Source organism: Manacus candei, unplaced genomic scaffold, assembly GCF_025592945.1.
Source record: "Manacus candei isolate 608988 ecotype Guabito, Panama unplaced genomic scaffold, ASM2559294v1 h1tg000049l, whole genome shotgun sequence".
NCBI lineage: Eukaryota > Metazoa > Chordata > Aves > Passeriformes > Pipridae > Manacus > Manacus candei.
The window spans coordinates 6,043,854-6,057,707 of NW_026138097.1; the positions used below are offsets into that span (position 1 = coordinate 6,043,854).

At 42.3% G+C, this 13,854-nt stretch overlaps 1 protein-coding gene and 1 long non-coding RNA gene across 4 annotated transcripts in view; both read right to left on the bottom strand.

Annotated features, from left to right (window-relative positions):
- The window catches only part of LOC127476246 (receptor activity-modifying protein 3-like), a 41,772-nt gene extending 41,061 nt beyond the window's left edge, over positions 1-711 (bottom strand). The window contains exon 1 of one of the 2 annotated variants that reach the window (XM_051798939.1): positions 527-711. In XM_051798939.1, coding sequence (XP_051654899.1) covers positions 527-578 — 52 coding nt within the window. In that variant the 5' untranslated portion in view covers positions 579-711. The remainder of the gene's footprint in view (positions 1-526) is intronic. The other variant, XM_051798940.1, reaches the window with a different exon arrangement.
- A 4,229-nt stretch (positions 712-4,940) lies between these two features.
- On the bottom strand, positions 4,941-10,140 carry LOC127476248 (uncharacterized). 2 transcript variants are annotated; one of them, XR_007906521.1, is made up of 5 exons: positions 8,171-10,140; positions 7,422-7,534; positions 6,192-6,266; positions 5,179-5,306; positions 4,941-5,072 (listed from the first exon to the last, which is right to left on the bottom strand). It is a non-coding gene; the product is annotated as an uncharacterized LOC127476248 (long non-coding RNA). The 2 variants fall into 2 exon arrangements; XR_007906522.1 differs by having other exon boundaries at positions 7,422-7,585.
- Positions 10,141-13,854: the final 3,714 nt, after the last annotated feature.

The window sequence follows — 13,854 nt, forward strand, 5'->3', positions numbered from 1 at the left end:
CCTCAGAGGCCAAACGCACCTCCCCAAAACCCATGTGGGATCTGAAAACCCGACTAACGCTAGAAGTTTGTGAGACCATTTTTCTTAGGGCCTGAGCGCCCTGTGTCGTGTTTGGGGGCTCCTCTCGGCGATGGGAGGCTGCCGTCAGTGCGATGCTGGAGGGGACCGGGGGCCCTGACGCCGCTCACCGGCCCCGCCGCCGGACCGGCGCTGCCGAAACGCTCCCGCCGCGAAGCCGCCGCTCTGCTCGGGATGGCTGGAGAGCCCCAGAGGGAAAGCAGTACTCGCAGCCTCCTGACCCACGGGCAAGGGACTCCCGGAGAAAACCTCCCTCCCAAAGGGATGCTCTAGCAATAGTGGGGGCGCTCACACCTCTCCCGAACTTCAGCCCCGCGCCCCGGCAGAAACCACCGCCCGCCGGGGCCGCGCACACTCGACGATGCTCGGCCGGTCCCGGGGCGGCAGCCACCGGTGTCCCGGCGCGGTAGCGGCGAGCTCCCCTCGTCCAGTCGCCCCAGCCACTCACCCCACAGCAGCAGGACGGGAAGCTGCCGCCGACGGCTGCCCTGCGCCTCCATCCCGGCGAGGGTCCGCGAGGGACAGAGCCCGCATGGGGCGGCCGGTCCGCAGCCGCGCAGGGACCAAGCCCACCTCAGCTCCTTCACCGAGGAGGCTCCTCTTCATGCCTCGGCGTCCAGCCTCGGGCGGGAGCGGGGGCGGAGGGGAGCAGCTCCCCCGCCTCCGGGTGCTCCCAGCGCCGGGGGGGCGGGCCCGGCGGCCGGGCGGGGCGCGGGAGGCTGGAGAGTGTGCACGTGTGAGTGTTGTGTTTGCGTATGCATGCACACAGGGAGGGCCGTGCCTCCAGCTCCTCCAAAAGCCGCGGCAAGGATGCTGCTCCCAATCCACCGGTCTGGGTGGGTGTTTGGGGGGTAGGCACCTACCCCGCACGGGAGAGGTTCTGGTCCTAAGTGTCCAAGGGGCTCAGTGACTCCTCACTTCCTGCCGTGGGAGCCACAGCAGCCTCTCCCCTCCTGTTACAACATCCTGGCGGTGGGGGTGAAGGCATGAGGGGCTGAAAGGACACCTGTGTTAGTCCACCTGCAGCCCTTTCAGTTTGGCTTGCACGGCACTGACATGCTAGCATGCTCAATATTTACAGCTGAACGTGGGCAGCGAGATGGCCTGACTCCATACAGACTCAGAGCAGCTTGGAGCTCTAAGAAGATGCTTAATGTGGTTTTTTATTGCCATTTCATCTTTGTATAGCTCTTTTCAGAGAATGGTTTGGCTCCTGATTTTCATCAATATTTAAAGTCTGTGTTCCTGGAGCTCTCTCTCTAGGCAATTAGCATCTCCATCAAGAAACACCAGACTGAGAGGCTGATAAAGAAGGCTTTTCTTAGCTAAAAATAATTGTACTGCTCAGTAATAAAGAACCAGAGAGTTTTTCTAGGTACATGGACGCTCCACCAGTAACTGCCTTTCAGTAGAACATTAAGTCACTGCCATTATTAAAGGTCAAATGTACCATAAAACTTCAAATTTCAAAAGAGATTTTCAAGCCATACACAAGAACAGAGGGTATTTTTATGTATCAGTCAGGTTGTTCCCATTGACTTTGTATGCTTGAATAGCACAGTGTTTCCAAACACCCAGGTCAGAATTATGCATTGCATGTGCCTTCATAAACAAACTATTCGATACACAACCTTTGTCTGATTTACGCTGTTATCTAGGCTGAAGGAAATGGAAAACTTTGGAAACTACAAGTGTGTTAGTTAGAATGAACCTCCTGTCATCTGTGTGCTACTTTTTCCGCTTAGCTGGAACCAAATCTTGTAAAATACCATAAATAAACCATAGCTCAGGGAGATCATCCTTCAGCGAAGGGATTGCCATTTCTGCTTTGTAAGGAGTGTTTGCAAGCTGCTCCTGCCAGAAGGAACTCCAGGAAAGTGACGAGCATGAAGGTACATACACCATAGTCTTGTTATACCATCTATAGCATCCTTCCTAACAGTAAGATTTTCATTTCTGTCATAAATTCTGTTACTAGCAAATCTAAAGTTACAATTAGTATTTTCAATAATTTAGACTGATCTTCAGGAGCTTTAGCATGTATTGTGCTTTATACACATTATTATACATTAAAATATTTACGGTATATTATGCAGCATACAGCATACAGGCAATATTTTTTTGTAACACACGTGAAGATGATGTTGACAGTTTTCTTCTACATCTTTCGTATTCATTTTCTTCACCTGTTTCAGATGAGAAACTGGCAAATTTTAAAAGGGAATGTTACTTTTTCCAGCTCAAGATTCCACAAGCACTTCCCATTTTGTGCTTGCAGCACGTAGTTTGAAGGTGCTTTTTAAATTAGTCCACTTAACTATAAATTTTATCTCTAAACTTACCTATAAATTTATAGGTAAGTGGCCTAATTCAGCATGTTGCATTGGATGACAAGCCAACTATGCTAGATGATATCTTCAGCAAAGTGGTCTACAGTGAGCAGTCTGATTCACAGGTGTATTTGAACAAAACTCTCACAGCATTAGAACTGTCAGCAATGTGGTTCAAAACTCAACAGGAGTTGGTGCCCACTCCTCCCTACTGCCCCCTACCATTGAAGTAATTCAAATAGATGCACTTCAGAATGATCATGAACCTTTTTGTTCTGCAAATCTGCCTTGGTAACATCATGGAGCTACACCAGAAGTAGAAATCCAATTCACTTTCAAATAAGTGATGTTGTAAATGCCATTTGCTGTACAAAACTCTGAATCCCATCCCTAAACAACACACACTAACAATGACCTCAAAACCGTGGTCTGCTGTAATTTCCAGACATACGACCTCCAGAGATCACACTAACTCCTTTTCAGGTACCCTGAAGACACTGCTGCAATCACATTGCTTCAGAAATTGTTCTGAAATGCTTAAATCTGCTAATTAGCCACTGACTAAAAGAAAATATAGCAATAGACATGTTTGTAGTTGTTTCAGTATGAGAAGGTTCATGAGGAGTGTGAGGTGAGAAGAGATGGAAGAAGTCAAGCCATCCAGGAAAGGTATTAGTGCAAGTGCTATGGTGTTCAGGGTGGTGCAAGATAAGACGATAAAGTTTCCTGCTCCAGAGGTTAAACTGATCAAACAGAAACTAAAAAATAAAAAAATAATAAAATAAATTAGGAAAAAACCAAAGATGACACTATGGAAAGCAACATTGCCTTTCCTTGTCACCACAAGTGTTGGCCCAAAGAGAGCAGCTGCTTGCCTGCATGGAGAGACTGCCCAGCGCTGGATGGAAAGTTTTCTTCATCTCTTCCTAGTACAGCAATTTTGTAGAAAAGGTACATTAAGGTTTTAAGACAATGTTTTAATGGGATTGCTTGCTGGACTTAGGTTTGAAAAAGTAGGTTCAGTTCATCTGCGGTTTTAAGCTAAAGTAGGTCATCTTTCCCATTCAGTGCTCCTAGGAGTATGTCTTTCCTGCTCCAGAAAGAAAAAAAGGGCGGGGGGGAGGAGGGGATCTGCAGGTCATTAAAATAATTCCTGTCTTTTTACCTTCAATATAAGAAGTGTAAAAACACGCTAAAAAAACTCAAAACCATAGTTAAAAAATAGCTTCTTCCTGTGATTCAAAGGCCACAGTGTGGTATATTGACTGCACATAACAGCCAAATTGATGTAAAATCAGTCAAATTTGATGAGCTGAAACCCTTTATGCCTGTATTACCTGAATTGAAGGCAGAGAAAAAAGGACATTTTTGTATGTAAAGACCTTGGGCTTTTTTACATAAGAGCAGACAGGGAAGATCACGAATATCTTGCCAGCCTTCTAAAATTTAATTTTTTAAGCCCTGTGTGAATGTGCTCTGTGATTTCAGCAGGGTTTCCATGTTCAGAGCAAAGCATCTAAGCAGTGTGCACATGTGCCAAAGTGCACTCTATTTCAGAGGTGCCAAGCTGTAAGTATTTATCACCTCTAAGACCATTTTATTTTACATACCTAGCCATGACATGACAGCCTTCCCAGGAGCACAGCATGTGGGCTTTGTTTGAAGCAAGCAGAATATTCAATTACTTTGTTTCCATACTGGTTTCTAGTACAGCAAATTGTCTTCATTAAAAAAAAAAAAAAAATCAAGGTACTTCTATATCCTGCACCATCAACACCAATACCTACAACTAATCAAAATTATTCCACAAGTGTCACGAAGCACATCAAGGGAAACCAGACAGATTTTATGGGATGATGGCAAACACCATCTTCCCTCTCTCTTGAGGGAAGCACCCCAGTCAAGGGTCCTCCACCAAGATGCCTGCCCCTTGTTTTAGAGCCAGCAGTGCAAAAGGCTCTCATTAAAGGACCCAAGCAAGAATCTGTAGGAACTGGGATGTCTTGCTGATTCCTATCTGTTGTTCTCATACCAAAAGAGTATCCCAATGCCACTGGTGACTATATGTCATGCACGTCATAATCTTCTCTTCCTGTTGTGCACAGCTATTCTTTTTCCACACCAGCCAAAGCTTTGGTGTAACAGAAAACCTTTGTAATTTGGCCCAGGGATTGGAAACAAATCACGCCTTCATTTTAAATGTAAACATTAGCAAAATGCACACAATGCTCTATTCCTTCTAGACTAAATAAAGCCAAAACTAATTTATGAGTTTTTAAACACTGTCAGTTATGTTCTAGAGGCCTTGACTTTTTATTCCAAAATGAATTTAGTTTTTCATGACAGGCTGAGCAGTTTGGAAAATGCTAGCAAGGAATATACAGACTGTCTCCCATACATAGTTGTGCCTCTAAGAAATAACTCAGCTTTGAAAGTCAGGGAGAAAGGTACAAAAAGAGAGATGGAAACACACATCTTTATTTGTTTCCTTGTAGAAATAATAACACTGTTTAAGTTATTTTCATACAAAATCTTACAGAGTTGAAGTCTGAGATATTATAGGATTGTGTTACCAGTAGTCTTACAGCCACCTGAAGGATATTTTATAACCATTGGAATTCAGCTGACTCCACAGAGATTGGTGAGACAGCAACATAAACCCACCTACAACAGAAAGCAGCAAAGCCTATTTGAATTCAGTCTGAGCCCAGGACTTCTGAATCCACATGTAGGTTCTGATCAGTTCAGTTATGAACCAGCATCTCCTTACCATGAAAACAGAATAATGGTCCTTCCCAAATGCACGAAAGACTGGCTTTAGGGCTGAGCAAGACAGGTCCTAGGACACTTCTTAAATGAGAAATCCCATAAATTTCCCTTCCGTGGAAAAATGCAGCACTATATAAGATGGAAAATATTACCATAGTAAATAAAATGTTATTTGGTGGCACAAAATGAGTGCAATACATAACATTTCTAATTATCCAGTCCTAATTTCTAGTATAGTTGTCCTTCTAAAGTAAAATAGAAAATAATAATAAAAAAAAACCAAACCCACAACATTTTAATTAAGGCTGAGTTCAACTCACTGTTGCATTCACACAGTTAGATTTCTACCATAATAAATCATTCTATTTTAATCTTGTCATCTTTAGAGCCCCAAGGCAACCCCAGTTCATGCACAGACCACTTACACCTCTTTCACAGACACATTTCACAGCATGTGCTACAAATCATGTAAATTGTGAAAGCAGGCACAAATATTGCCTTGCAGTGTTTTACTTGGCCAATTTCCCTTGGAGTGCCATGGCACAGAGCCCCAGCTTCCATTACTCAAGGAGAAGACCTAGAGAGCTCTCCCCAGTGTCATGCATTCACTTTACTAGTACTACCTCCCTTTCCCCTGACTGAAACAAAATGCACAGTAAATATGAGACATTTGCAGAAAATTCATTGGCAGTGTGCTTAAAGCACATCACTGATTGTCACTGCCATTGAAAAAGGGGAAGGAAGGAAAGAAAGGTGATGTGTCAGAAAACACCTTTGTTTGTGTTTTCCATCTCTGTCATAGATCTGTCCAGGGATCTCAAATGTTCATAAGGGTTTTTTCACCCTTTGATCAAATACTTGGGATTCCTTCCAAATAACTTCAGTAAAGGAGACCAGTTATTTCCCCCACATAGGAATGAAACTAATATTTTCATTTATGAGTGGATCAATTGAAGGTTTAATTGAGTTTATTGCACTTACAGAAATGACAGCATCTGCTTGGGTTCTACTAACCTCAAATGACAGAGAATATCTCAGTGTGCCAAGTGACCACAACTCTCATTTGAGAAAATGATGTGTCTCAAACATCTGGAGCAGCACAAAAATAAGAACAGGACATGGATGGGAACAGTGGGTTGAAGATTTATCTTGGTAGCACTCACTCTCTTTGCTCTATATCAAACAGCAGTGTATGCAGCTGAGATGGGTGTGCTTAATTTGTGATTCACTGAGAATTAACCTAAATTTTAAGGAAATTCCTGCTATTACTAAGAAAAGTAAACTGTGTGTTTATGCATTAGTTAACACGGAATAATATCTACCCTCAAATGAAAGTATAAAATACAGACAGGAAGAAATATTATCTTTTAAAATGTTTAACTTTTATGAAAGGTTTTATTCTTCATAAATTTACCTTTAACAGAATATCTAGCCCTTCACATTTAATCAAATTGCTGTAATAATATCTCACTGTTTTTGACTCTAATAGTAAAGTCTTCTGCATCTCATGGAATTACCAGTGAAATCCTACTCAGGATTTCTTACCATCAATTCCTTTTGTTTTAAATTTAGAAAAGATCAGAAACAACAAAATGAGATAACAATAGTTACCATAACAAGTCAAATTTACCGGATACTAAATTTTTCCATGGAAGGGAAGTGAACAACTAATTTAGATGAGCAAAAGTGCTTTAAATAATCTAGATTAACTGAGATAGGCAATTATTTTGTTGGTAGATACAGACATAAAATATTCCAAAGGTGAGCTATCTTTACCTTTGCCTCCAGAGATTTCTAAATCAGAGGAAGGATGTGAGTAAGTGGATGACAGGCAGAGCAGGTGGTGTACCACTGGCACACGTGCATACTTGGCGTTTCCAACTACTGTATCAGCTGGCTGATTAATTAGTATGATTTCAGGTGGAATTTACTGCTTGATTCTAGGAAGCATAGTACAGTGCTTCATAGTACAGTGGAGGAAGTGAGAGCTATCAGAAAATATGAAATCTCCTCCAGCCCAAAAGCAAAACCAAGACTTAAAGTTCACATCCATCAAAGCTTCAAATAAATATGAGTTTCAAAAACAACTCCAAACAGAACAGCTCAAAATAAAAACATAATTAAAATTACCCAAAAGTGCTTAAAGCACATGTTGGGAGAAAAAAAAAACATAAATATTTAATCAAAAACCAAAAACCGGTTCACACCCTAAATTAGGCAACTACTTTTAAAAGATTGTATTACCTCCAAATAGTTTAAACTTGTTCTGTCTTCTGCACATATGTCTCAGCTCTTTCTCTGTTGGAATCAACTCTGTTCATTTTTTTTCTACTCTCCAGAACATTGCTATTCTAATTCTGAATAAAGTAAGGGCATATGACTGAGCTTGTGAGAAAAACTGCATTCATCTGTTGAGACAGAAATTCCATCTCTTAAATTAATAAATTTCCTTTAACAGATTTCTTGTAATATTTTTTCCTTTCTGGAAGAAATAAATAAAAAGATCCGGCCTGGTTTTGGCTAGGATAGAGTTAATTTTCTTCTTCATAGCTGGTGCAGTGCTGTGTTTTGGATTCAGTGTGAGACTCATGTTGGTAAGACACTGATGGTTTAACTGTTGCTCAGCAGGGCTTACCCTGAGCCAAGGACTTTTCAATTTCCCATGCTCCATCAGTTAGCAGGTGAACAGGAAGCTGGGAGGGAGCATGTCCAGGACAGCTGACCTGCTGGCCAAAAGGATATCCCATACAATAGAGCATCATGCCCAGTATATAAACTGGGGGGAGTTGGCTGGGAGGGGCTGATCGCTCCTGGGGGAAGGGCTGGGCTTCGGGTGGTGAGCAACGGTACTATGCATCAGTTGTTTCTTTTGGGGTTTATTGCTCTCTGTCTCTTTTTTCCATTACAGTTGTCATTATCATTAGTTGTAGTAATAGTATATTTTATTTTGTTTTGATTATTCAACTGTACTTATCTTAACACATAAGGCTTACCTATTCTTTCCAATTCTCCTCTCCACTGGGGCAAGGGTAGTGAGGTAGCAGCTGTGTGGTACTTAGTTAGGGCTGCAGTTAAACAATGACAGATATTTTTGGTGCCCAACATAGGGCCCGGAGGATTGAGATAAAAACAGACCTGATCAGAGCATGTTAAAACAAATTAATTGCAAGCAACAATTGTATTGGTTTAGTAGTTGCTGGTTACCATGTTATTTCATTTGCATATGTGCTCACAGGCACGTTATATAACACCGCTCTCGGTGTATGTGCTCCCTGTGGTAATGTTTATCCTCGGTGGAGTCTGGGCTAAAGTTATAGTTTTGTTGTTCTCTGCAGTAGTGTTTTACGACATGATAGATTTGCTGGTCATGAACCTAATCCATGCTGGGCACTGCATCACTTCTGTACCTCGGGAGCCATCTCGTGGGAACTATTAACAATCACACCTTTTAACTGCTCCTCGTAGAGCCAAAAGGACCTTAATTTCTTGAACATTTCTTTCATTTGCCTGTTTTGCTGATTATGAGTATGACAGTTTGTGAGATGGGTTCAGGAAGCCTGAGCATGAGATCATTCCTTGGGTGAACACTTCCAAGGGTTTACATAAATCTGTGTTAAGAGGTGGGCACAGATGTTTCCTGCAATAATAATACACAGATTTACTTTTCTCAACTACTTTTTTTTTCTGGAACCTAGAAAATATTAATTAATTGATAGAAGGTCTTCCATTAAAGTAAACTTCAAAAGATGCTAATCTTCCTTAATAAACTATGGAAAAATGTGCTGTTCAAAGAGTAACTGAGAAGACTCAAGCAAAGAAGCATTAATATTATCTCAAGATCATATTAATGAATTTCCTCAATCAAAGAAATCCTTTGAAGGGAATTTTCTTGACCAGATAAGAGAAAGTAATTATCAGCGGGGAAAACTATATGGGTCACAGCAGATAGAATGCCAGAATCTACCAAGGAGAGACACCCTGTGGTAACAGCCTAAACTGTCATTCCTGCAGTCACCTGCAAAAGAAACAGCAGAGCAAATGATATATTGTGATTAAATAATTGCTTATAAAGCCATCTCTTTGAATCATACAGGTAACAACAGCACAGATCTGATATAAAAGTGCCATATTCTGTTTCCAAAGTGCCACTTACAAATTTAAGCTCATCTTTAAGCTCACAAATCAAAGTGTTGATCTTTTCTGTGCCTTTCTCTCCCCTTGCCTGAGATGTGACTGTCCATGCAGCTAGAGCTCTCATTCTGTCACATCCTGTATTAACTCAATTCACAATAAACACTTTTGCCATCAGTGTCAGGCACTCCCACCAGCTCACCACAATAAGGAAGTCCTACTGCTTTAAATTTGTTTTTTCAAATTTCCTGTCTTCACTTAAAAGATCCTTCAAAGCTGTTCCTCATCTGCCTTTTGTAGATGCCTTTGTACACTTACATTACCACTAGATCTCTCTAATTCCCAAACAAGGGATATGAAGGAAAAATTACTCTTCCCCAACTGTAAGAGCCACAAGAACTCACACCTGTAGATGTCATTGCAGCTTTGGTCAGATGTGGTATAATGATGTGCCCAAGCTGTGTGTTGAGGTCTCCTCACCTCCTCTGCTATACTCTGCTGCTCCCATGCAGAGAGGCCATGCTGCAGCAGAGGCCATGCAGTAGATGTGCCCCAAATGGCACCAAGTTAAGCTGGACCCTCTCTGCAGTTAAGAAAGCAGCTGAGCCCCAGGTGAATTGCTTAAAAGAAGTTCTACCCTCACCAGAGTAGAGGTGCTGCTCTATATTTCTCTGCATGTGGTCAGAGATGCCTCTGAAATGGCAGGATCAGGTAGAGTTGCTGCCAGGTAGGTAATTTTTCTAACGCAGTCAAAGGACAGTGAGGAAAACAGGGCTTTTTTTTTAGAGGGTTTCTTGATGATTCTCATGTGCGTTGGAAATAAACACTGACTGAGGGACTTTTCATTAGGATGTGTATGGTGCCTGGAGATAACACTTTCTTTCAACTCTAACAGACCAGCTAAACATGCACCCTCTCCCTTGCCTGGTTTTATCAAAATGTGTTTTCCCTATATAGTTTAGTCTAATGGAGATGGGAGAAGATTGTGTCCATAGAAATAGGCTCAAGTGTAAGTACATGTGCCTTTATACTGGCAGCTCCAATGGACTGAATCTCAGGCTCAACTGAAATGAGTTTGACAGCAACTAAAATACAAAGATGGAGAAAAAAACATCAACACTTACAGAATCTGGAAAGATTATTTAGTTAAAAGGTAACTGAAATATATATATTTAAATTTTTCCATTAAATGAATATTTCTGAACACAAACAGCATCAAGGAGCCAATGCCAGCTGTAGTTTAATAAAATCAGCTGCAAAGCATATGGCTGAGCAGCCTCTGCTGTCTCATGGTAGTGCTCCCAGGTAAGACCATTAACACCACTGACTTAAAATCCTCTGACTCATTTAACTTAATGGCTTGGAATAAATGTCCATCATCTTCCTGCAATGCTAAAACCTCATTTGTTATTCCACTGACATTTCTCATCTTTACAGGCAACAGTTACACACTGAATACATATTTTAAACTTCCAGCTCCCTCTACTGTGCAAACGTTAAAAAAAAATAGTGTTTTGATAATTAAAACAACGTAGGAGTAAATAGATTTAGCACAAAAATAATGTAAGGAAATACTTAAAAGTTAATTTCTTATTTCCCTTTCTGTTTAGCAGCTAGGTTTTGAGCTTGTTCTGTACTGATATCCAGGAATCAGGCCTTGTGAACATGATCTTGAACGACCCTAGAGAACAACATCACAGTAGAGGAAGTAGCCATGCCTCACTGTATATTGCTTTTAAAACTCAGTCAGACGCACTGGACTTAAATACTGAAAGAACTTCATGCAGCATTCCCACTGTGTTGGGGCCACATCAATGTGCTTCAATATACATGTTGCACTGGTGAATAGCTGCCTTTATTTACATCACACTAAAATATCAAACCATTGCAGAAAACAGCTCTAAAAACACTTTCAAAGACACAAAATGTTCCAAGTGGAAACAATACTTTACGTTGGTTGATGAATGAAAGTGAGAACTTTAAGAATGAGGATCGGTAGTGACCACATACAAAAGAAGAATGAGATGTGTGATATCACGGGATGTTTTCCAAAGCAGGACACATATTGACAACGAGTACACCTTTTTCCTTCTAAAACATACTCTGCCACTGTGTATGTGGGCCAAGGAGGCATCAAAAGTGCTCTAGTGCCTGCCCAGAGCTTGCGTCGCCTTAAGGGAGAGCCGGGAAGCAGAAGCTCTGAATGGTGCAGCAAGTCTGGAGCCCTTCCAAGCACAGGCTCTTTTGCACAAGCAAGACTCCCTGGGGAAATGGAGCCAAGGGAAAAGCAGAGTTCACTGCCATTCCAAGCTTGCAGTGGGCAAGACAGACAGAGAGAGCTACAAAATATCAAACCACTGCAGAAAACAAAAAGAAACAAACAAACAAAAAAAATAAAACTTTTATTAAGCATCAATGAAGATTATAGTTCTGCTTCATTAGGAGCAGGTTAGCTAGTACTCAAAAATGAAAATAATGAGAAGCATAACCAAGGTTGTCTTTCAGTCTGTAAAAACTCCTACAATGAACAAGCTATAAGAATTAAAACCAATGCTGTATGGTGGATATCAGGCTCAAGAGAAACCTTTAGCCCAGTGAAGAAGGGGGTGGAAACAGAAAAGACAGAGGCTTAGTGCATCATTTCCCACAGTTCACAGCAGAAGTATTAGGAGAAAAAAAAACTACTTCTGACTGGAAGATTGAAAAGGAAAAAAAAAAAGAAAACTACCATCTTCTTTCATTATTAATTCCAAGAGCTGACATATGTTTTTAGATGTGCGAAAAAATATTCTCAGTTCTGGAAATTAAAATACTTTCAAGTTGGGAAAAAGGTACAGATTTACTTATCTTTCACAGAGAGAAAAATAATCCACCTTTGCTCTGGACAGACAGTTGTAGCATGGAGTCTGTATATAATAAATAAATGGACTCAGCTCCTTGATGAGATGGCAATCAAAGAGGTTTATTCAAACTCGGCGCTCCTTCTTATCCCTTAAAACCATGTGACCTTGTGACCAATGGGGTTATCTATTTCGGCGCATGTCCCTTGGGATTCCCTGCCCTCGGTGCATCCTCTGCACCCTGGACACACCTCCTACAGACAGTGGTGCTCCACTTACAATCTTGTGATGTTCCATAAAGTTTCCACATTCTACCTCAAGATTAAAATTATGTTTAGGATTTCTTTGTAAAAATTTCTTGGGTAAAATTGATCAATATCAGCACAGCGAACTATCTTTAACCTCAGAACCTGGAAGAATGACAGAGAAGGTCATGCTGGCTAAGGAAAAACAAGAGAAGGAATCTTCACAAGGGAAGGAGCCTTCACTGGACAAGCAGGCTTCAACAAGTGACTCTGGCATCAGAGGGTAACAAGGTTCTACAGGAGAGGAGGCTCATCGCAGGAGGGAGGCTTCACAGATACTCACCCAAAACATGGGAAGGAGGCTTCACAGGTGCACTCTGCCAACACAGAGGGACTCCGGCATCACAGACAACAGATGCTTCAAACAGGGACTCAGGCACCACAGCACAAGGAGGCTTGCAAGGGGAAGGAGGCTCCCGCAGGGAATGGAGGCTGCTTACAGGAAGGAACCTCCAAAGGTGGACAAAGGCTTTTCCCCAGAAGGAGGCTTCACAGATGGACTCTAGCATCACAAAGAGACTCTGAATCACAGAGTCTTTTCAGGGGGACTCTGGGATGACTGCAGAATAAGGCTTCACATGTGGAGGAAGATGCTCAAGAGAGTAAGTAGGCTCCATAGATGTAGTGGGTTTCTGTGCTAGGTTTTAGTAGTGGGGGGGGCCTTCTGTTAGAAGCTGTTAGAAGCTTCCCCTGTCTGGTGGAGCCAATGCCAGCTGGCTCCAGGACGGGCTTCCTGCCTCTGGCCAAGGACAAGCCAATCAAGAGTGATAGTAATGCCTCTGGGATAACATATTTAAGAACAGAAAGCTACTGTGCAGTGAAAATTCTAGCCAGGGAAGAGCGAAGTGAGAACATAAGACCAGCAAGGCAGACACCAAGGTCAGTACAGAAGGAATGGGAGGAGGTTCTCGAGGCACCGTAGCTGTGGGCCCTGCAGCCCTTGGTGCAGACCAGGGTGGAGCAGCTGTGCCCCTGCAGCCCATGGAGCACCATCGGGGTGCAGAGACCCACCTGCAGCCCATGGAGAAGCCCATGCTGGAGCAGGTGGATATCCAAAGGAGGCTGTGACCCTGTGGGAGGCCCAAGATGGAGCAGGGTCCTGCCAAGGACCTGAAGCCTGTGGAGAGAGGAGCCCACAGTGGAGCAGATTTTTCCCAGGCAGGACTTCTGGCCCCTGTGGGGGACCTATGGCGAAGCACCTCATTTGTGAAGGATTGTATCCCATGGAGAAGTGACCCACGGGACAGCAGTTTGAGAAGAACTGTTGTTGGGGTGGTGTCATAGGTTTACTTGTTCTAAAAAAGCAAGCAAGAATTTTTCTTTCCCCTGCCCCACTGTAAAAGAAAGATGTTGAATGGGGGAGGATGGTTTGCCTAGGGTGATTCAAAAGAACTGGCTGAC